Source organism: Nannobrachium achirus, assembly GCF_963921795.1.
Source record: "Nannobrachium achirus genome assembly, chromosome: 8".
NCBI classification, from domain to species: Eukaryota; Metazoa; Chordata; class Actinopteri; order Myctophiformes; family Myctophidae; genus Nannobrachium; species Nannobrachium achirus.
Window position 1 is genome coordinate 31,251,766 of NC_137817.1, and position 25,287 is coordinate 31,277,052.

The 25,287-nt window shown below is 41.9% G+C and overlaps 1 protein-coding gene across 1 annotated transcript in view; it reads right to left on the reverse strand.

Annotated features, from left to right (window-relative positions):
* The window catches only part of cadm1b (cell adhesion molecule 1b), a gene marked incomplete at both ends in the record, with an annotated part of 174,460 nt that overhangs the window by 12,895 nt on the left and 136,278 nt on the right, over nt 1–25,287 (reverse strand). Inside the window, one exon of the mRNA XM_080732263.1 lies at nt 8,086–8,136. Coding sequence (XP_080588389.1) covers nt 8,086–8,136 — 51 coding nt within the window. The remainder of the gene's footprint in view (nt 1–8,085; nt 8,137–25,287) is intronic.

Genomic DNA, 25,287 nt, shown 5'->3' on the forward strand with positions numbered 1-25,287 from the left:
ATATAATGTTCACAAAAGGCAAGAAGCGTTCGAGAACGGCGGGGCTTTATGTTATACTACAGACTAGTGGACGAGCTGCGAGATACGCTATAGCGTTAGCTTCACGCTAGCGCTGGCTGTTTATTATGAGAAGCAGTGGCTAACGGCTAACGCTAACGTTAGCTAGCGCTAGCTGCAGGCTAACGCAGGCATCGTATACACAACTGGAATTGTTGCTCTTCTACAAGCTCACAACGCGAGGCGGTTAAGCCTGTCAGAACCGTCAGATTATCCTTCTGACTGAAGTTACACAAACACTGATGATGTTACATGTATAGCACAGTTAGCCGACCAATTTCGATAGGTCACGAGTTACGGTGTTGCGCACGTGCATCCCCGTAGAGCAACGTGGACTGACGAAAACTGGTGCCCCATAGAACTTTGTGCCTTTGTGGTTAATGTATGTTTTGGACTATTAAAATCAAAATCTACAAAGCAATAACTTAAGTTTAAAACATACATAAACCACTTTAGCCCTATGTTATACCAAGGCTATTTGAAAATACCCGATCTACAAGCTCACAACGCATTGCGGTGCGACGCGTTGTGAGCTTGTAGAGCCCCTAGGGGCTATTTATGAGATCAGAGAAGATTCGCAAAAAAAGAAAAAAAGCTGAACCGTCTGCGCTAATTATAATAGCATCAGTTACTACTGTGGTGCGGTAGACTTGCTGGTGTGTCATGTAGTTCTAATTTAGATCAACTACTTGACTACTTCCTGTAAGTAGACTTAAAAATAAAACCAGTTGACGTGACTTGACTTGACTTGATCAGATTACGTTAGGCTCTTATTTTGAAATCCGCCCTACACTGAGAGGAAATGCCTTTGTAGCTACTTGTTGCTGCTGTAAGCTAACTGCGACGATGCATGCTGCTGGAAAACAAAACAACACTTCGATTACTCGCAATAGTTTTTATAATTTTTGGACCTACGCTGAATTCCAATAGATGAGTGGACTGGTGGTGTTATTATATCATGCTGTAAAGGAACGAGACGTCGCTCTGTCTGTAATGTATGGATGGCTGTGTCAAAAGATGAAGTCACTGGAGTTTTACATGTAAACACTGAACAGCAGGTAGGCTATACTATCTAAATATGTGTTTACAGGGGGCAGCAGTAATTGACAATACGCGTTTGCTTCCTACAGTCTATGGTTTGCTTACGTTCTCTGCGTTAAAATAAGCAACGGAACACTTGTTATGTTTGCAAATCAGAGATTTGGGGGGATTTATTTGTCACTCACAAAAGTGATCCATACAGATGTATGAAATACTTCGGGGTGGTGTTTCATTGGTACCGAAAGCAACGTATCATGAGTGATTGGTGTTCACTGTTCATGGCAATAGGCGAGATTTCTCCACTGCATCGCAGTGTTTCTCTCATAACATTACCCACGTGTGGCATCGGTTCAGTCAGCGACAATAAGGCTCGGACGTGCTCAGTGCGGTCAAAAACAAATGGAGGTGAAAGCCATTCAGGTTCTGGTGTCAAACGGTGAGAGAACCAGGAGCCTGTTTCTGTTGTGTGTGCAACAGAAATCTGTTATATGGCAGCATGGCAGCAACGATAAAAAGACGCTTTTCAAGCGCGGCGGGGGGGGGGGGGGGGGTATTTTTTTTTTCTTTTTGCTTTAACCCCTGTATCCATACAGATGCTAATTCAAAACTTCGGGGCAGTGTTTCATTTGGGACCGACGCAGCGTAGCCTATCATGATTGGTGCTCATGGCTGTACTAGGCGGAGGTTTCTCCACTACGTGGGCAGTGTTTCTCTCATAACATTACCCACGTGTGGTGGTTCAGTCAGCGACAATATGGAGCGGTTGGTTTAGTTGTGAATGAAGATTCGTCTCGGACGTGCTTAGCACAGTCAAAAACAAATGGAGGTGGCCAGACTCTATACTAATGCAGCTAACTAACTGCAGTACTGTATAGCATCCCCACTTTGTTTTAACATGGGTGGATTGTTTAGCTGTGGTTGTCTGGATGAAACGTTTGACACAGGAAAGCCATTTAGGTCCCTGTTTCTGTTGGGTGTGCAACAGAAAGCTATGTTATGGCATCAACGGTAAAAAGACGCTTTTCAAACGGCGGCGTGGCGGTGCCGCGGGGGGTTGGAAAATAAATACATTTTTTGCTTTAACCCCTGTGAGCATATAAGGAGGGGAGGAGGTAGAAAAGACCACTGGCCACTATTTCTGACATGGCTGCAAGCACTATAGCACAATATATTACCACAGGTCTACTACTAAATAGTAGTTTTAAATAATTGTAGTGGAATAAAAGTAAATTTGAAGTTGACAGCTATACCACTGTGGGTGTGGTTTGACTTGGGGGGAGTGATTTAGGGGTGTAGGTAAGTACCTATTGTCCCTCCCATTGTCACACCCACTTCTGGCTACCTAGAGGTGTCAAAATGTTCCTGGCATTCAAATGGCTTTTTAAGCACTTTGGGTTTTATGGTGCAACAGGAGGTAGAAAAGACCACTGGCCACTATTTCTGACATGGCTGCAAGCACTATAGCACAATATATTACCACAGGTCTACTACTAAATAGTAGTTTTAAATAATTGTAGTGGAATAAAAGTAAATTTGAAGTTGACAGCTATACCACTGTGGGTGTGGTTTGACTTGGGGGGAGTGATTTAGGGGTGTAGGTAAGTACCTATTGTCCCTCCCATTGTCACACCCACTTCTGGCTACCTAGAGGTGTCAAAATGTTCCTGGCATTCAAATGGCTTTTTAAGCACTTTGGGTTTTATGGTGCAACAAGTTTAAAATGTCCATAACTTCTTCAAATATGCTCCAATTCCAACAAATGATACATCATATGAAAGCTTAGATTCTGTACTTGGATAATCTGTACAAAAAAGAAAAATGACCAATGCAGACATAAGGAACAAAGTACCAGACCTAGTCACATATTGCAGCACGTTCAGAATAGGGTTGCACAGCACTTAATAACTGAAAAGGATAGTAGCAACTTTCTATTACATTTAAGGTAACTGAATAAAGTAAGGTTCAGTGACTGAAATATATGTCAGTGTTCATCCAAGTCAATATTGCTATTGTCAAATTTATTTTACAGTCATTATTGACCATTAAACCAAAACAAAACAATGAAAGTTTCAAGCACATAAATGATTGTTACAGAACAACTATGACTCATCTCTCCCTAGAGGCCTAACAGGCAGCACATTATTTGAATACACTGCAGTACTTGTCAATACAAACTTCTAAAACTTTAGAAAACATCCTTTAATTCCAAAATGACTGATGAAACTAAATATAAGACAAACAGCTGTGAGATTCAGGGCTTTGCCGTGGCATTTGCTCCTCCTCACTAGAAAACCATCTTTAAGTCTAAGAGAGCTGCTCTTTCACACCAGTTGCTAGGCTACACCAAGAAGGGCAAAAAGAAAGCCCATCAGAGGAGTGGAAATTTAGCAGAGTGTGAAAGGATCACATTGTAAATTAAAAGCTATATTCCATATTAACTCCCAGCCGAAAGCAAAGAAGGCAGTGCTGTAACAACTTTGACTGAAGCACACAAGTAGATACCACATGCAGGACCCACAGCTAGTGTGGATCACTGAGTGAGAGCAACTTGAAAGATGTGCCTGTTCATTCAGGTGGAAGAAACCCTTTGCAGTTTCACAGTAGGACTATATGCCTCAATGAAGCAGAGATTTCATGATCACATGGGTCTTGAAAACAGTCACCTCTACAATGACAGCCCTCTGCTGATGGTGCCAGTTACGGGACCAAGTGGTTATAGGGTACGAATGAAGAGAAAGTACAGTGTGCAGTGTGTCCTTTGTGGGAAGAGCAAAATGCCACACTGTGCATTATGCTGATTAGGGTAGTAGTGCAAAGCGATCCATTGCAGGCCAGGTTAACATTGCCCCTTTGACAGGGTATTTAGAAAAGTAGTGAACTGCAAGAAAGCTCAATTACATCCTCCCAGCATGTAGCGCATAAATCACCCTAAATCCTCTTTCAAGCCTGTCTTTCGGAAATTACTGGGGAGTTATGGTATGGAAACACAAAGAAAGCTGCAGTGCCGTGTAACTCTGAACTCTAATAGAAACAACATTTTCCAACTCGGTACTAATTGCTTGCTTAGTTGCTTTTATTGAATGATGTTGCCATGCACAACCCACACTATGCTATATCAGGTGCTTGGGTGGCGCAGTGGTAACAGCAGTAACAACACAGAAATGTGTGTGGGGAGGAACCAATTAACGATTATAGCACATTGGGGAGAAAATTGGGGTAAGAAGCAAAATGACAAATGTCATTATGACAAAAATGTCAAAATGACATTTCTTCTACAGTACAATCCGAGGGCTAAAGAGAAAACAACAACAGGAAGTATCCAGCTTTTCTCTAGCATATCCCTGCTGTCGGGCAGAAACCTCATATCTCCATTTTTCATTTTGTTATATTTTTGTAAATTAATGCTCTTCTTCATCATACAAGAGTGTCACACAAACGTGGTGAAAGTAGCAGATCTACAAGCTCACAATGAATCGCAATATAGTGTTAACGCGATAATACTTTTAGCCTACTTGTATGGAAAGCTCGTCGGCACATGGGGTCATCGTCCCAGCATCAAAAGCCTCAAGGCCTCGTTGTCGGCATGCCTGCCTTGTTTTAAACTGATTTAAAAAGTAATGCACTTGTAAAATCTTGCATTTACACAGGTCGTTACAAAAACATTAAAAATGGCAGGCCTGAAAGAATGGAGCCATGGCTACTTCCATTTAGGGCTGTCCTCGACTCAGGATTTATGAAGTCGATTCGAGTCGCGGGGGTTAATCCGACGCGTCGACGAATCGTTTTATAGTCTACTTTGTGTTGAAAAAAAAAAGTGTTGCTTTAAACCACGTCAACATAATACAATAAATACATTAAGATGAATTGAATACACTGTGTTTTCGGTGATATCGGTGAGCGAGCACAAATGTTATCTGCATAGCAGTGTACAACCATAGAGTACAAATAAAACATCTCCGCTGTTTCAACTCTGCCCCGTCTCCCTCGGCAGCGTGCAGTATAGATGAGACATTCGCGAACGATTCCACTCTCTTGAACGGCTCTTTTAAATGAACGATGGGATCCAGTCCGCAGTCGCGGGACATAGAGCACTGACAGAGTAATGAGTCAGTGTCGAGAACGGATTCATTTCACAAACGGATCATAAACAGGCGGAGGCACAGCTCCCGCTAGAGCCAGCAGTGTGGACATGTCATGGACGCAAACACAGCGAAACACAATCATTCATCATGGATTACAAACACTGGAACAATTCAGAAGCACTCTAATATTGCCAGCCAAATTTAAATATGAATGTGCGCTTATAACGCCAGGAAATAGCTATATTTAATCATCATAATCACATCAATTTACCAAGCCACGTTGAAATACCATACCACAAAATGACCACTAGAGCGAGCCATAGACCATAGACTGTGGAAGCCCCCATGTTAACCCATGTTAAAACCAAGGTTCACAACATTCAAGGATGGGACGATGACGTCGATCCCCATTGACATGAATGGGAGACCCGCGGGCCGCCATCGGAGCTCAATACTGTTCAATTCGTGCTTGATCGTCTAAAACCACCATCGGTATGGGCACCGGAACGTATACAGATGCCACACAGAAAGTTTCCGAATCAAAATCCGACCTAGTGAAGCTGCGTGAGGGTCGGATGGTTTGCATTGAGCCTAGAGGCTAGCAGAGGCCTACGTAAACAGGAAGCTATGGCTTAAAGGTGACGTCATAATCGTATCCTTTTTTTTCACGGTTTACGTCTGTATACTAGCCGAAGGTAAGCTAACCGTTCCGCTCCGTCTATTAACCCAAATTAAAAGCTTAAACAATGCTTTTATATAAAAGTCGATAAAAGTCGCTTGGCAGGGAACTCCATAATGAGATAGTCGATCTAAAAGTTGACCGGCCCTGACTGAGTTATTTAGAAAATGTAACTTGTAGCCTACACTTGTGTATGTTAATTTGACTTAAGAAGATTGTTTAATTCGTGGACGTGCGTTTGTGCTGTGGCAGGTTATTTAATATGGGATTTTGACAGCGTGCTTCCCTCCTCTTAACGGAACACCTTCCCGGCTCCGAATGTTTTAACGAAGCGGCGGTTCTGAACCGTTCTGGCCGTTCCGTCTCACTTTCACCCCATACGCTGGTGCGAGACAATAAATAACTGTTCGCCAATTGCTACTTCTCATAGGAAGTACATGATACCAGTCCAGCAGTGCACCACCAGTCCAGCAGTGCACCGCAGTAGTAGGCTAACTGGTGATATAAAAATATATATATTTTCGCCTCGACTCAAACAATTGGCGTCGATTCCCGGGGCTTAAAACGACGCGTCGATTCGTCGATTTTTAGAGGACAGGCCTACTTCCATTATGCCAGAATATACCCAGCATCTTGATTGTTGAGCTGATCATTCCTATATTCACTCCTACTAAGCCATTATTAGACCAGACGATCGGAGATCTCTCCGCCTATTAACACATCTGGTGACATATAAATGTGAAGTATAGGGGTTAGAACTGGGTGCAACCGGATGGAAAATCTGCATCGCAGAACCAATGCAGTCTTTAGGGCAGTCCTAATCTCTTCATATGCTGATGGTATCAGGATCAGGTTTGATTGACAAAGCTGTAGGCATAGGTTTGTTACCAGCCGCCCAGTTGCTAGCACATACCGGTAGGAATGGATTGCCTCATCGGCCACATTGTTTGCATTAACCTCTGTTTTTCTGGGCATATTAAAATGGTGCTCAAAAGCTAAAATAAATGCTGTACCTACTGATTTTCAAAAGGGTGAATTGCCTGTAACTGGCAACTTCAACGTCTCGTAGAGTGTTTCTCCATGCCATTTCGATGTGAAACGATGTTTCAAATGTATTTCAGATTGACTAAAATATACAGTACACTACATTAACCTGTACCCAAAATTAGACTGGTATGGTCCTTGAACGCATATTCAAATGTCAGCTCCCAGGTCTGCCTCTTTGTTGATCTTTAGCGGTGCTTATGGAATAATGGTCCTTTTTATTTTTATGATTAAAGGAGTAGTTCACCCCCAAAATGACTTTTTTTCTATTGATTACTCATGCCATGGAGAGTAGAGTTCAATAATATTTTTAGTTTTTTGTCACATTCCTAAGACAAAAATGTGATAACAATAAATTCCCATTGATTCTGGATGGTGACCCGTTTCGAAACGGGTCACCATCCGGAATCAATGGGGGTAAATTTAGTCAAATCAAATTTTTGTCTTAGGAATGTGACAAAAACAAAAAAATATTATTGAACTCTACTCTCCATGGCATGAGTAATCAATAGAAAAAAAAGTCATTTTGGGGGTGAACTACTCCTTTAAAGTTGAATAAAATTGTTATTGTAGGGGTGAGCTGAATCGAGGTTCAACATTATTGTGCTTCAATGTGGAAAAAAAAACACACTGCAACTGAACTGCCTTTCATTCATTTCACAGATCTCTGAGAAAATAGTTATTGATGTTCTCAGACCGGCAAAGATGTTATGTGACTGGCATTTGTATGTAGGGCGAGATGTAAAGGGCATTATAATATATGACGGATGGAGCGGTTGAGATACGGCTGCAGATGCTGATAAGATAGCTGAGCAGCAAAGCAGAGTGGCTACATTTTTCCAGATCAAACATGTGAGAGGAAAAGGGGCCATGACAGGTGTCCCTGGCAGCCCAGGGCTGGCTGTCCACAATGTCACCTAGCAGCACGACTGTCTGATTAAGGCTGGCTTTCGGCAGTCTCTCACACACTCTCTCTGCATGCGCATACCTGACTACACACATGCACGCGCATGCACACGCCACACACACACACACACACACACACACACACACACACACACACACACACACACACACACACACACACACACACACACACACACACACACACACACACACACACACACACACACACACACACACATGATTGGCGAGAGGGACAGTAGTGGGGGCATACAGTACCTTGGATGTTGTCGGGGTTGGTGGTGGGTGTGGGGATAGTAGTGGGAGCATCTAGATGGGAAAATAAAAAAATAAAAAAGAACATGTATAAGAAATAAGGAAAGACAAGGAGTGAAGAAAAAGAGACAAAAGTCACTGAAGATGAGGTGCAAGTAAGTGTAGCTATCCATAGTGTACAGTAACGTTAAAATATTGTTAGTGTCATATTTTTAGGTGCATTAGTGTCTGGTTTGGTTTTGACACACTCGCACACACACTATACACACACAATACTTCACACGCACGCGCGCAAACACGCACACAGGCACAGGCACACACACACACACACACACACACACACACACACACACACACACACACACACACACACACACACACACACACACACACACACACACACACACACAATACTAGAGCCATATAAGCAGCATTTTCCTGTTTATGCCTGTCACTAACCACCACACAACATAATGAGAATGACAAAATGGAGGCCAATCCAGGTACACCGCGTTACTAAGCGGCTTGAACATTTACTCACCAGGGGAATATATGTCTGTCTGTGGTTCAGGGAAAGATAGCAAGACCCTGCTGGGCGAGAGTCACAGCGGGATAAATTGGCTGGCTGTCTCTATGCCTTTACTGTCTACACTTCCATCAAAAGACCACAGTATGGGACCACACACTTCCAAACTGATGATAAAACATCAAGGACGGCATAATGTTGCCGCCGGGGACAGAGACTATGGCGGGGGCCTGGTGGTGGCAGTGGTGTGGCAGGATCAGGAAGAAATTCTCGCCTGACAGCATTTGAAGAGGGGGGAGGGGCTCGATTTCTTTCCCTGTGACCCAAGGCAGTCTGATAGCTGAAATGTCAGTGTCTGGGAGAGGGAAATTGGCCAATCAGGGAAGAGGGTCTTCACAAAGTCCTGGATAGGATGTGGCACATATAATAGCCAGGCGAACAAGAATTTTCCATGGGCAATCTCCAGGCTCGATGACTCTGGGATCCACATTATGAGAACTGAAATATGAGTATTACGGAGGGGCCATATTTTCATCAAGCATTTGTACCTGTGTGGAATTTGATGTGAGAAATTCTAACCATAAAGTGAAACAATGTAGGATAAACTGTTTATCTACGCTTGCTTAAACCTGACCAGATACAGCAGTCAGAGCTGAATATTCTGCTTATATTTTGTGTATGTTGCTTCTCTCTAGGGCTAATGTGTCCCGTAAAAATAATATCCATGTTAATTATGTGTGTGTGTGTGTGTGTGTGTGTGTGCGTGCGTGTTTGTGTGCGCGCGCGCATATAAAACTCCATTCTCATTGTAACTAATTCATTCCCACAGTTGCTTCAGATGCTATTTCTCAGTGCAGCACACGACAGACTGACAATGTTTTTTTTAGTAGACCTTGTTAACCAGCGTGAATCTCCAAAAGAAGATATTTTCAGCACAGCTTTTCATTAAAACTAATTAGTGCACTTGAGAGATACTTGCGTCAGTATCTCAAAACTGCGCGGACAGAACCCTATCTGAACCCGAATTTCAAGGCTCCAAACTCCAGATGAGTTGTGGGAATCGCTGACTTTACGACTGTAGGAAATGTCCAGGCCAAAGAGTCAACTGCAGTGTAAACCACAGAACTAAAGGCAGTATTGTTCCCCTGCCAACAGGCAGTAGGTGTGAGTTATAGCACCAGGTCAGGACAGGGCTGTTACTCCTACACCTGACACCGCCAAGGGGCACCACTCACAGTTTGCTGCAAAGTACAGAACAAGTAGAACGTCCTCTTTCTCAGCCACAGATAAACCACATACAATACAGGCAACAAAGCAGGATTGAAAATGACATGGATTTACACCCCACACCAAATCTTCATCACATACAAAGGACTTATATTATATGACGAAAGAAAGTTAACAATTCATGGTTTCTCTCAATACTGATCACAAAGAATATTTATCTGGGGCAACACATCTAAACAAGTCGTTGCGTAGGATATTGCTGGTTAACCCTCTAAGGCCCAAATATAGAAATACTTGAAATAAAAAATTGAAAAAAATCAGATGGTGTTGTAGGAGTCCTAATCACAGGAAAATGTAATGTTTTTTTCAAAAAAATGTTTTTGTAAGGTTTTATAGCCATAAATCATAAATCATAAATCATGCTCTAATTTACATATGGGGGATATTTTTCACAATAATAACATATGTACATGTTCTAGACATTCTAATGATCACCCAAAAAATAGTACAGGCATTTTACTTATGTTTTTGTGAGGAATAGCTTCCATGAAAAAGTAAGATGTTGTTCGTCAAAACTCTGGAATGTCAGCGGGTGTGGCGGGTGTGAATGTCAGCCCCTGTGGGGGGTATTTATATGCAAATATTGTGGGCAATGGCATTGTAATACTAAACAATAGAATCCAATGGTGATGTTTAGGTGGTAGGGGGAGCTAAAATAAAATGATTTAAACCTTTTTTTGGATAAAATACAAACGTTGTAATATTACAACAGTGGGCCTTAGAGGGTTAAACAAAGCACATCCAAAGGAAGAAAATGTTTAGACATGTCACAGGCGCTGCATACAGTACAACACACGATAATAACAAGTGCCAAGCCAGGTCATATTAAGAGATTATGTTGATAATGGGAGCAGGATTTGGCGGGAATGGGAGGGCCTTTCTCTTTAATCATGCACAAATGCTTATCATGCTAAGACCAACGCATGTTTATAAACACACTAATTAAGCTACTGTAGCCAGAATGATTGGTCTGGGAAAACAAATCCTCATATGGAACACTACGTGATCTCATCTGGCATTTAATCCTCTGGAAAATAGGAATGGGAATCTCGACATAATTACACACCGTTATTAGCACCTTTTTACCAATCTCCTGTGTCTCATTACAACAAACTAAATTCACAGGGCCTTCAACACCGATACACCAGAGATTCAGAGCTTAATGGGAAGTGGTACAATCTGTGGATAGGTGGTTTGTTATACAGTGTAGTGTAAGCCAGCTAGCTAAATATATTGCATGATATAAGGGGATCACATTTTGCTAGACCAGTAAACATGTCTGCTTGCATGTACATTACTGTAGTAGGCTACATTTGCTAATGAATACATTACAGTATACTGTATCTAACAATACAGTCCTGCATTCATGCAGGCTGTGTGTACAGCCCCTGGACAAATGATGTACAGTACAGTATAATTCAAACAGCAGATATATCTGTACTATTCTCTATCTCATCTAAAGAGGAAATCCTTTTCTCAGAACATAAATGCATGCCTTATAAGCCTGTCTCACTGTGCTATTTGCCAGCATATGTCGTCTTTTTGTTTGGAAGCGGTCATTAGGGGCCCATGAGGAACAAGCAGATGCCATCATCTGCCTGTCAGAGCACGACGATGAATAACCCCGGAGCAGCAGAGTTATGAGTGTCACAGGAAACCTAAGTATGTCACAGTGACAAAGTCTCACACATCAGATGGTGCCATAACGTTTAAGGCCTACGAACACAGTCAACACACTATAGGCTGGATTATCATAGTAAAATGGCAAATGGTTCATTTATATTTTACAGAGATTGTGCATTACATTCACCCATTCACACGCTGATGGCGGAGGAAACCATGCAAGGCTTTTTTAGGGCAATTAGGGGTTCAGTGTCTTGCTAAAGGACACTTCGACACTAACTCTGGGAGAGCCCAGGATCGAACTGGGAACCTTCCAGGTTGCCAAGCAAGCGGCCACTCTACCCCTGAGCCACTGCCGCCCAGCACATCTAGTGCGGTGCTAGTGCTAATAGTGCTATGTATCTTGAAGGATGGAACCTTTTTAATTTGGCTGATTCCATGACCTTTCCTCCGGCACCACCTTTAAGCCAGAATTTACACTTGCACACAAGATACTCAAATCTTTACACCAGTAGCTGACCAATCGGTGCAAGATAAAGTGCTGCAACCTTGCTGTGTAAAGAACCCCGTGTGTCAAACATGGGCAGAAAATCAGCTGCCAAACAAAGTTTGGGCAAGAAACCAAAACACGGAGCAGAAAACATCTAGTGAACTTTGACAGTTCTCAGTATGGCTGAGTACCAACAAGGACAAGGCCTGCCAACAGCACCTGCCATATTCTCATCCAGTTTCTTCACCACACTGTCAGGAAATCCCAGTGGGACTGCCATTTTGTTTGCCATGACAGTTCCTTGTTGACAGCAACATTATATTTATTTATTAAATGTGTGTTTTGATCAAATGTCACTGTCTTTGTGAATAAAGACGACTATTGGTGCGTGGTACACCACGTTATTGCTGTCATTCATCATTGCGTCTGTATCCAACCCATGTCCAAGCTGTATCAGATAAATCCAGACTTCGGTTGCATGACAAATGCCTGGTGATGATCTATATTTATTACAAACATAATTTATTCAATATTTAAGTATTTGTTATAGTTATATTTCAGCTTTGACAAGTCTCTAAAACCAATTTTACACTGCTGTCCTTGGTCAAAATGCCACAGAAAACACTGGGGGGGTGTATATATACTGTATACTGTTGGTGTATACAATATACCAAGATCATATGCACATGTACATTTGATGATGCTGTATTGTATTCTCTTTTTTGCACTATTAATTTTCTTTAAATCCCTCTCACTGCTGGCCGTTCAAGCCTATTAGCAATTTCATTAGCAGGTTAGCTCCAACATATTACAATTCTCTGTTACTTGAATTAATGCCAAGTGACTGTTTCCATCCACAGTCCAACTTCCACATGCTGCTGTTTCACATAAGATGAAAATCAAACACCATATCAGCTCTGACTCCTTTGTGCTGAGGGTCAGATCTTACTTTAACCCAACTTTACTCTGGCTTGAAATCGTCACACAGAAATCAGACCCATGCATCTTTGCTCCACCAGTAAGTGAGTCTGTGTATGTGTAAAGACAGCTAAATATGTCTAATACGCAGTTAATAAATGGGAGAGCCTTCCATTTTTTTCAAGCCTTATTGAAGCAAATCACTAGAACCCCAGAGTCCTTTTATAATGTCTTCAGATGTGCCACAGATGCATAATGTTATCTCTGAAACTTTTCAAGATAAATGCTTTTTTTATCTAAAAAGTTTATAAAATCAGAGAGCAAATTAGTCCCCCTCCAACCTGTAATATGATTTATATCTCCAAGGCGGCAATAACTTCTGCTGAACTTCTTCGAGCCCATCTCTCCAGAGTTGCTGTCTGAACTGATAACCAAATTGAAACCCTCCATATGCTCTCTTGACATTCTCCCCATTAAGTTCTTTAAATACGTTTTGATCTAAGTTTGCTTTTCCCAGTCATGTTACAAGTCTTAAATACTGTAGCTCATTACAGTAGATTCAAGATTCATACTCATGAGTATGATCAATGAAATATTGGAAGTATTGAAAGTCAAGTTCAACATATAGTAGCTTTGGATCAAGACTATCATAGATGTATCTTATGAATTCTGACATTTTTACATCTTGGCCCTCTTGGCCTGCACCCCCAGTGCAGGCCAAGACCAATAATCATGATAAAGCACACCCTCTCATGTAATATTGCCTAATTATACTTAGCACTCTTCACTTGAGTTGCATGGGAGTGGAAATACTCATACTATTGACCATAGCCATTTGACATAGTTTCCAAGCCAAATGTTATGATACACATTTTGGCTCATTTTGGCTTTGAGCTTTTTGGCTCCTACATATCTACCTATGATACAGCTTAAAAGAGAAATATACAGAACATTTCAATATAAAACAAATAATGGATGAATACATGTGCTTCCGAAAATATACAGAATATACAGTCATTCATGCGGTTTCATATGCACAAAAGGGAGCCACACCACTCCCATGTGGAACCCGAGATCCTCATGATTAGATTTTTACAGTGTCACACAGTGACTTTTTGACGAACAAAATCCAATTCGTTTATCCTTGAGTCCAAATGGATATTTCTTCCAAATCTGAAGAAAGATATTGCTTTCACGAGAATGGGATGATGTGTGTACAGCAGTACAGAATGTAAAAGCAATCATGTTGCTCTCAGCTTATGTCCATATCATAATATTAAATATCATGCCTTTATCACATCTCACGTAGACTGCAGCAGCTTGTGTTCAAACTATTACAAAGAAAGGAGAAAATATTTCCTTTATCCTGGCCTCCTTCACACAGGTGTATTATAGAATCCATTTGAAGATTGCAGCCTTATAAACTCTGACAAGCTTTGTCGAGGATCAAAGGATGAAGGCAGGTTACGACTGGTACAACAATTCAAGCCAGGAGTCTCTCCTTGCCAAAGACCAGCAACAGAGACTTTTAGAGGGCAATGGCCACTGAATACATTATTAGTACTAGAAGCAGTGCTCTTCCGAGCACAGGTCTCCACCAGGCCGTGTGTCCTGGTGGTGCTACTGTATAATAGGCCAATGTAAAAAGGGTGGCATATGTTCTTCACCTTAGACCTTTCATGGAAATCGGACGCTGCATGCATGATTTGAAGCATTGTGTTCCAAAAATGTGTTTTGCTAAAGTCTACCTGCTGGTGGTGCTATAACAGGCCAATGTGAAAAAAGGTAGCATTTGTTCCTTGACCTAGTGGGAATATGTGTGGCAAATGTCACGGTAATCGCAAGCTGCGTTGATGATTTGAAGCATTTTTTTTCAAAAACTGAGCAATCCTGCAAACTTTGGAAGCTAATATTAGCCAATCAGGATGGAATATGAAATATCAGACGGATCGGACTTGATCACATGACTATAGAGATACTGTGTACCGATTTGCGTGATTTTTGGATAAAATCTCAAGGAGTAATATCCAAAAATGTGTTTTACAAAGTCGGCCCAAAGGTGGCGCTATAAAAGGCTGATGTGAAAAATGCAGGGCAAAGGTTTATCCTTAGACTCTAGGGAGTGCGCTTACAAAGTTTGAAACTGATCGGTGGAGTTATAGGTAAAACCACAAATCAGCCTGTTATAGCGCCACCATGAGGCTGATTTAAAAAAAAATAAGTGGCATTTCTTCCTCGGCCTAGTGGGAACGTGTGTGCGCGATTTCATGATAATTGCACTTTGCGTTTGGGATTTGAGGCATTTTGTTCCAAACGGCTCAATCCTACAAACTTTGGAAGCCAATCTTAGCCAATCAGGATGGAATATGCAAAATCGGACAGATCTGTGTCGATCACATGACTGTCGAGATACTGCCTACCGATTTGTAGGATTTTTGGACAAAATCTGTAAGAGTAGTGCACAGAAATGTGTTTTGCGAACATCGGCCACTAGGTGGCGCTAGAAAAGGCCCATTTGAAAGATTTAGGGCAGAGGTTCTAGATTGGCATCCAGGGAATGTGTGTGCTCACTTTGGCAGCGACCGGGCCAACGGCGACTGAGATTAGCTGCACACAAACTGCGAGGACACACGGACGGACACACGGACGGACGGACGCACGGACATCTTTTTATGCTCGTGAATCTTTTTATGCTCACCTTTTTAATGTCCTCCTTTACACATGTAGCCTACAGGAGATATGCCTGTAATACGAAAGCTTTTCTGCTGCTCCCTCTCTCTCACGGCTCTTTAGCCTTTGTAAAGTGTCTTGAGATAACTTGTTAGGATTTGACACTCTAATAAAGTTGAATTGAATTGTTCCATACATCTGCCTGGAAACACAGTTTCGTGTAAACCCTTAAGTACAACTATGAATAATGGATCAACTCCTGTACGTAAGACTCAAAACACTCCTACAGTACATCAGCTTTGGTTGGCAAATTGCCCATAAAGATGTTGGTCAAGAAGCTTCAGAACGATTAAGTGAGAATGGTTTGCTAGCAAGATAGTTGCATGGTGAAGCACCTGTGTCATTATTGGTGAAGTATAAATGCTATTTCCATTTGGAAGGACCACAATGGAAACAAGCTCCTAGGGTTTTTTTGTGTTATCCTTTTAACAATCATTGTAAAATCATCAAACTGTACTATTTGCAAACTGTTAATAAAGAATTCAATCAATCAATCATCAGTTTGACCAAAGGAGATGGATGTCACCAGACTCGTCAACACATCCCACAAGCTGCCAGCTTGTCAATGTGGGAAGGTCATGACGCAAGGTGGCACCGTACGAGATGGCTGCTGCTTTTATTTATTTTAATAGTTAATTTTAGAATAAAGCAGCTGCCGCCGACAGGCGATAGCACAGTAAGTATCAAATGCCTTGAGAAAAGGTTCAAAAAGGACAGCTAGGCCACCAGGCTGCTGACAAGGCGCTGAGCCTGTCCATTTTCCCTCCTATACCTACAGTACTTTATGTACAGTATATCTGATATCTATGTATACCTGCTGCCCCTTTGAACGTTACCTGTTCTCTCTGTCTTTACATGCACTATTTAATACCCACAGGTACATTAACCTGTTACTTACTTTGCATGCCCCTCCGGTTATGCACTACCCATTGTACCTACCCATTATTTAGTACCCGTTGTGTCTGTCTGTCTGTTTGTGTCCCTTTTATGCCCATACATATATTATGGACATCTTTGTATCTTTGACTGTCAAATCAAATGGGTTCAGATCTGAGCCCAGTCTCCTGCAGGAGGCGCGTCTGAAGCCTGGACGGGATGTCTCCATACGTAAAAAAAGGATGATGATGACAGTATGGAGTTCATGTCAGGCACACCCAAAGATTTTGTCGCTCTATAACATCAGACACCATATATGGGGACCTGCAGATTTATTAATGGTATGAAGCACGAGGTAAAAAACATTAATTATTTTACAAGTACGTTTGTGCCATATTATTTGGGTAACTGCTGATCAGACTGATTTTCCACTCTGCGCATCACTGCATTGGGTCCAGCGTTAAACGCAAAATGTTTGAAGTCGATGAGTCAGGCGGTTCTCAAGTCAGTATATGCTTGAGGGGGGGAGGTCATGAATTATAGAAGGAATGTAAAGTTCAACTTGACAGACATGTACAAATATAATTAACATAAGACATTAACGATCATTAGTTAAAGAGCATTATTGCGACCGTAGGTTGCATTTACTATAAAAACCTCCAGATACTGTGCGTGCGTCACAGTGCGTGACACCTCATCCCAGCTCAGCAGAATGATATAGCAGACCTGTTCTGACATCACAATGATGTTGCAAATTAATTCCGTCCTTGTCTGAGATCATAGACCTATGACGTCTGACATCATACAATCCCATGTATGATGTATGATGACATCATACAATCCCATGTATGATATCAGACTGTCAACAGTCACACTTGCAATTGAATTCCAACCTTGTCCCTTTTATGCCCATATATGGAGATCTCTGATGTCATCCTACTAATAAAGGAGCAAACTCACGCTCTAACGCTCTAACGCTCTAACGCTCACGCTTATCTACGTTTATCTATTCACTCGCTTCAGCAACTGATCCCAAAGTTCACATGGTATTGGCCATTAGCATTATACCAACGGTGACGGGGCCCGAATTTCATTTCTCCCAAATTAAAGCTGTTTATTTATAGCGTTTTCTACTGTCTGTTGCCAGGGTTACGGTCCGTTCCTCCAGGCCATGGGATCTGTAGCCCCACACACACACACACAGCTCCCTCTCTCACAGTTAGGAATGTGCATTCTCTCTCTCTCTCTCTCTCTCTCTCTCTCTCTCTCTCTCTCACGCATTCACCAGGTGCGTTTGATGTGTGTCTCATCTTCCAACGGGTATGAAAAAAAAATGTAAAATTATTTGTATCCATCATAAATATACACTCCTCCATGAGCTGCTCCTTACATTATGATGCTCCCACATATTCTCACGCACGCACCAGTTACAGTAACTTTCCCCACAACCCACACTCTGCACATATTTTGGAGCACATATCGTCGAACGGGTAAGGTCTAGTCAATATTAATCCCCATTTCTGGGAATGCCCATATATGGACATATGGCGTCAGTCTAATGTGGTCTATGACATCAAACATCTACGATGTCAGACATCAGTCATCTCCATATTTGGGGAAAATATGGACCCGTTTTGGCCCCATTTTGTCAAACTTAAACAACCAACCAGGTCTGTGCATTTTTTTGGTCAAAGTTGATCCTCTGCCAAAGCGCCAGCACTCGCCCCAACAGTCTGCTGTCACCCAGGTGGATGCGTGCACTCGCCCATGTGCGTGACGTCTCCCTTTAGGGCGAGGTCGCTTCTCGCCTTTAGGACGTCTTACTGGTCATATCCTTGTCAAAACAATGTCATCGCATGCTCCACACAGACACAACAATGGAGGTGGCAAACATAGAGTGCAGCCTATCAGGCTTGATAGACCTTCAGGACCTGACGGTCAAAAAAATATGTCCAGGTTCTCTGTGAATGTGTCCACTGTAAATATCAATGGTCCTCCTCAGCAATTGTTCAGCTAGTACAGATTCCAAGCAACGCAATTCCACAATGATATACCCAGTCATTTTACTCTCACAATGTTTACCAGTAAGACTCCCTAATCGGGAGATAAGCGACCGTTAGATCGCATGTAAAAATCGGCCTGATGGTGGCGCTAAATGGAACAGATCCATGTTGATGACATGACTCTAGACATATAGCGGGGCAGATGAATGCATTTTTGCACTAAAATACTTCACAAGTGGAAAGAAACCTAAAACTTTCCAAAAGTACTCCTTAGGGGTTGTTCCTATGATAAAACACGTTAGACACTGAAAAATCAAAATGGCTGCCATGTTTCCAAGATGGCTGCCTCTGAACAGTACGCCAGCCAGTTAATGTCCGCTTTTCATAATATTAGAGTTGTTTTGTAGGTTTTAAAACATCGTGAGTTCATTTATTACACTTTTAAAGCAGCCAGAATAACTTTTCTGACTTTTGGTTGGGGTCTTTCCTCACCTGGGACCCACCAAACAGACCCCTGAGCTTATCTCCGTAATCGCTTTGCTCCTGCTCCAGAGCAATGTTAAATTAGATCATAACTGAAGCATTAAAGTTGTTGTAACTGGGCTCTGAAAGCAAAAATGAGTAGTAGCAAATACCCAGGGGTCTTCCACAGGGGGTCCGGGACCCCTAGGGGGTCCTCAGAGTTACTACAGGGGGCCTGCCGAATCTTGATGGGGAAGTTCTTTTTTTATTTTTTTTTATATATATTTTTTTAGTGCTGTCCGAGTTAACTAAATTAATCGCAATTAACTCACCGTTATGTTAATCGCGATTAATTATTTTAATCGCAATTAATCGCATATTTACAAACATTGGCTACAATATCGGCTATATTGGCTACAAGGTCCATCCCTGTTGATGTAACAAAAAATACAATGTATAATTAAAGCATAAAGGTGGACACAACAGTAATCATTTAGCAGATCCTTATACCCATCAGCTGCAGTCTGTTTAATGCAATACCATTATGATTTATTCAGGTTTTTAATTGATTTCGAATAAAAGATTAACATACTTTCGCATAAATCCAGCAAATATTTCCACTCCCAAGTTAATAGGGCCACGAAAGACTTGAAAGATATCCCTCTAAGTTACATTGTGACCTGATAAAAGCTGATGACTTATTTGCGATTAATCGCGCGATTAACTACATAAATCATGCGATTAATCGCGATTAAAATATTTAATCGTTAGACACCACTAATTTTTTTACATTTGAAACTGTTTTTATTAGTATTCTCATTATTATTTATAACATTTTTGTGTTAGACAGACAGGTTCACAGGTGTTACTGCAGGGATTGCAAGAATTAAGGTATTGCAACTTCTCACTTTGGGCGCACAGTCTAACATGTCCACTTATGACTTATTGCACTGCACTAACACTGACAACACAACACACACACCTCTTTGTTATCGTCACCCCAAAACCCGCACCCTATCCTCTTAAAGAGCTCACGGTCAATAATTGTACCCAAAGAAATTCACTACTATACATGTCCTCCCTAATAGTGTTGACAGTTTCCACTATAGCATTTGCAGGGAGGAGAGTGCAAGGCAGGTTATTGTTTGAGCAGCTGCACCGTCCCTTGTAACCTGCTTTGCAAACACATTTGATGAGCTTTGCCTTTGCAGCAGGGATGGCAAGAAACCTGACTAGAACATACCCTCCACTCTCTGAATTCCGTCTATTTTTTTTCAATTGATGGAAGCTCAGGGCAATTTGTCAGGTATGACAAAGTAGGCATCATAATACGATACCTTTATCAAGGGACATGGTTTTGAGGAAGTGCAAACACATGAAGAGGCTGATACCCCGATTCCTTATCAAGTCCTTGCCTCCGGTAGTAGCAAATACCCAGGGGTCTTCCACAGGGGGTCCGGGACCCCTAGGGGGTCCTCAGAGTTACTACAGGGGGCCTGCCGAATCTTGATGGGGAAGTTCTTTTTTTATTTTTTTTTATATATATATTTTTTTTTAGTGCTGTCCGAGTTAACTAAATTAATCGCAATTAACTCACCGTTATGTTAATCGCGATTAATTATTTTAATCGCAATTAATCGCATATTTACAAACATTGGCTACAATATCGGCTATATTGGCTACAAGGTCCATCCCTGTTGATGTAACAAAAAATACAATGTATAATTAAAGCATAAAGGTGGACACAACAGTAATCATTTAGCAGATCCTTATACCCATCAGCTGCAGTCTGTTTAATGCAATACCATTATGATTTATTCAGGTTTTTAATTGATTTCGAATAAAAGATTAACATACTTTCGCATAAATCCAGCAAATATTTCCACTCCCAAGTTAATAGGGCCACGAAAGACTTGAAAGATATCCCTCTAAGTTACATTGTGACCTGATAAAAGCTGATGACTTATTTGCGATTAATCGCGCGATTAACTACATAAATCATGCGATTAATCGCGATTAAAATATTTAATCGTTAGACACCACTAATTTTTTTACATTTGAAACTGTTTTTATTAGTATTCTCATTATTATTTATAACATTTTTGTGTTAGACAGACAGGTTCACAGGTGTTACTGCAGGGATTGCAAGAATTAAGGTATTGCAACTTCTCACTTTGGGCGCACAGTCTAACATGTCCACTTATGACTTATTGCACTGCACTAACACTGACAACACAACACACACACCTCTTTGTTATCGTCACCCCAAAACCCGCACCCTATCCTCTTAAAGAGCTCACGGTCAATAATTGTACCCAAAGAAATTCACTACTATACATGTCCTCCCTAATAGTGTTGACAGTTTCCACTATAGCATTTGCAGGGAGGAGAGTGCAAGGCAGGTTATTGTTTGAGCAGCTGCACCGTCCCTTGTAACCTGCTTTGCAAACACATTTGATGAGCTTTGCCTTTGCAGCAGGGATGGCAAGAAACCTGACTAGAACATACCCTCCACTCTCTGAATTCCGTCTATTTTTTTTCAATTGATGGAAGCTCAGGGCAATTTGTCAGGTATGACAAAGTAGGCATCATAATACGATACCTTCATCAAGGGACATGGTTTTGAGGAAGTGCAAACACATGAAGAGGCTGATACCCCGATTCCTTATCAAGTCCTTGCCTCCGGTACAAAAAAAGGAAATTTATATATTCGAGTGAGTTCAAGTTATTGGATGTTACAAATGCCTCAATGCCTACTTGATGATGATGATGACCAAGCCATTAACCGCTTCAAGGACCTTGGCAAGGTCATTGGCCATTCCTCCTGAGCTTATAAATTGTGAGCTTCCATCAACATTGCAGTCATTGGAGCATTTTGCATGCCATGTTTACAGTTCAAAAGGTCCAACAACCCTGGGATTACTCAGATGGGAACTATTTCTGTAAAATAACTTGGAGGGTGAGATGCTACCTCCAACTCGTGCTGCACTGCTACCACATTACCTCCGTGCCAACTCCGTCACAATGCAGGATAAATCATACCTGACAAATTTCCCTGTGCTTCCACCAATCGAAGAAAATAGATGGAATTCAGAGAGTGGAGGGTATATTCCAGGTTTCAGGTTTCTTGCTCTCCCTGCTCCAAAGGCAGTACTTGAGCTCATCAAATGTGTCTGCAAAGCAGGTTGTAAGGGACGGTGCAGCTGCTCAAATAACCTGCCTTTCACTCTATGCTATGGTGGAGACTGTGTCAACACTATTAGGTTGGACATTGAAGATGATGATGATGAAGACGAATATATCCTGCATGTCTGAAATTACTGTATTGTAGTGAATATCTTTGGGCATAATTGACCATGGGCTCTATAAGTACTCCAGTACCTGGCTTAAAGTCCTGCTCGCAATTTGGTGTTAGGGGAGTTTCTCACCTGAACTGAGTCAGTGGGTCCCTAGACATGAAAAATCACTGAGGTGCTCGTTCGCCATAGTGGCACGAATGGCGCAATGGCCATATGAAATATGGCTGCCATCGGCTATGATGAAAATCCAACCTTTCTGTTTCTGGGTATATATGCACATCTAATACCTCTATTTGGACTAATTGGGGTGTGGGGAATTCATTTCTGACATTGTTTTGACCATTTTGGGTGATCTGGACCTCGACAAGGTCATGGTCAAGGTCATTTTGCTATTCCGAAGACCGTGGCCATAACTTGGCCATTGTTAGGAGTAAAAACAGGTGCAATAGGTCTAAATCAACTAATGCTGACATGTATAATTCATTTCTGACATTGTTTTGACCATTAAGGATCATCTTGTCTTTGAAATATCAATGTCAATGCCATTTTTCTAAAACGATTTTGTTCATTACTTGCACTTTTATAGTATTTTTTGTAAGTTTGTTACTATTTTATTGTAAGTTTGTTTTGTTTATAACAAAAGACATACTAGTGAGAAATACAACAAGTGAACATCCACATTTAACTTTAAAGGGGGGTTTAAAATGGGTGTTTAAATGAGCAAATAAGACTATTTACGAATAAAAGTGACAAATAATCACACACAAAAGCACACACAAAATTAAATAACAATTTCCCTCAAAGTGCACCATATTGTGATTGTGTGCATCCAAGTTAGTATGATGTGTTTTTACAGGATGTATTTGCCATTGTTCCATGGCAAAATATGATGCACCGATATTGGGGCGGCATAGCTCAGGGGTAGAGAAACCGTTATTAGAGCACGAAGGGTTCCCAGTTCGAATCCGGGCTCCCCCTGAGTTAATGTCGAAGGGTCCTTGGGCAAGACTCTGAACCCCACATTGCTCCCGGTGAGCTGGTTGGTGCCTTGCATGGTTTCCTCCGCCACCGGTGTATGAATGTGTGGGTGAATGTAATGCACAATTTCTGTAAAGCGCTTTGGATAAAAGCGCTATATAAATGCACCATTTACCATTTACCATTTATCCATCAGCAAGGCAGTCATATCCTCGAGAGTCGAAGTGTTCCTTGCATCCATCCATGTTCCATTGGTTCTAGTCTTTCCTCAGGTTCCTTGGCTGTTGCAAGCAGGTAGCAAGACATGCACTAGAAAGGTGCCTTGTTGGTCTCAGCAGTTGTACTTCTCTGCTACCAATGCTGTGTCTTGTTCTGTCAAGGTCTTTGCCTCTCCAAAGTTTGTTAGATATTGTATTCGTTCAGAAGCCATAGCTGCATGCTTAGTCCCCACCTGGCCCATGCAGGCATCTCCAGTTTCCAAGGCATATGTCCCCTGATCACTGTCTTGGCTAGTGGTGCTCCAAGATGAGAGACTGCTTGATGCTGTAGAAGCATGTGCCGCTGCACACCTAGTGCCATACTGCTACCAGATCTACTTAATCCCCAGTGCTTGGAAGTATCACTACGACAACTCTCTGGAGTCCACTCATAATCCTGGCGACCCATTATTCCCTCCATTAGGTTAGGGTTATGGGTAGGTTTAGTTATAATAGGGCCAGTTGACTCCACATGTACCAGCAGCTTGATGACAGCCTCCTCAACCTAGTTCAATCTTTGGGATCTCTTCACCTCCAGCCCCTTTTGCAGGGAGCCACTCATCATCAGAGATAACAGAGTCGACAGACCCATCCCTCATCAACTTTACAAATTCTGGGTGTCTGAGGAGAACAAACAGCTCTCCAGCTGTGTGTTCGGAATATGGTGTCCATTCAAGCTTGTGGCGATGTAGGTAGAACGGCTGCCTCCTGCTTATTTGTCGAAGTGTCCTTAAGCAAGACACTGAACCCCTAACTGCTCCCGATGAGCACCTTGCATGGTTTCATGGTGTGAATGTATGTGTGAATGTGTGTTGTGAAATACATTGTACAGCGCTTTGGAGAAGAGTGCTATATACTGTAAATGCAGTCCATTTACCATTATCAGCTCTGTTGTCTCTGTTGATGATGTCGCTAGTGGAGAAGAGATCCCAGACATCTTGAATAGGATTGAGGAGGCTGCACCTGGTGCATGTACAGCCTCCATTATAACTAAGCCTATCCCTAACCTTCACTAACCTAATGGCCAGAATAATGGGATGTCGGAACTATGAGCGGACCCCAGTCTCCTTCACATTACTGCTATACTACACCCCATATTTCCAAGCACTGGGGATGAAGGAGATCTGGCAGCAGTATGGCACTGGTGAGACTCACTTCCACTGCATCAAGCAGTCTCATCTTGGAGCACCACTAGCCAAGACAGTGATCAAGGTACATACTGTATGCCTTGGAGACAGGAGATGACTGCATGGGCCAGGTGAGGATTAAACATGTAGTTATGGCTTCTGACCGAGTACAATATCTAACAAACTTTGGAGAGGCAAAGACCTTGACAGAACAAGACACAGCATTGGTAGCAGAGAAGAACAACTGCTGAGACCAACAAGGCACCTTTCTAGCGCATTTCTTGCCACCTGCTTGCAACAGCCAAGGAACCTGAGGAAAGACTAGAACCAATGGAACATGGAACAGGACATGACATAAAGGCTTGTCCTGTTGTCTGGGACAAGTGCCCATACTATGGAGTGGAGGGAGCAAGGGGGTTCATTTTAGCCGTCCTTTTGTTATTATTTCAATGTATGACATTTTTATCCTGACAAGTGACTTTTGTCCCCAGACAAGTGAATGGGAAATATACTTGTCCAAAGGACAACTGCCTCAAAAAGTCAATGTCAAGCTCTGATGGATGGAAGGAGCACTTCACTCCTGCCATGTCTGAAGCAAGACACTCGACACTGATGGAGTTCTGTGCATC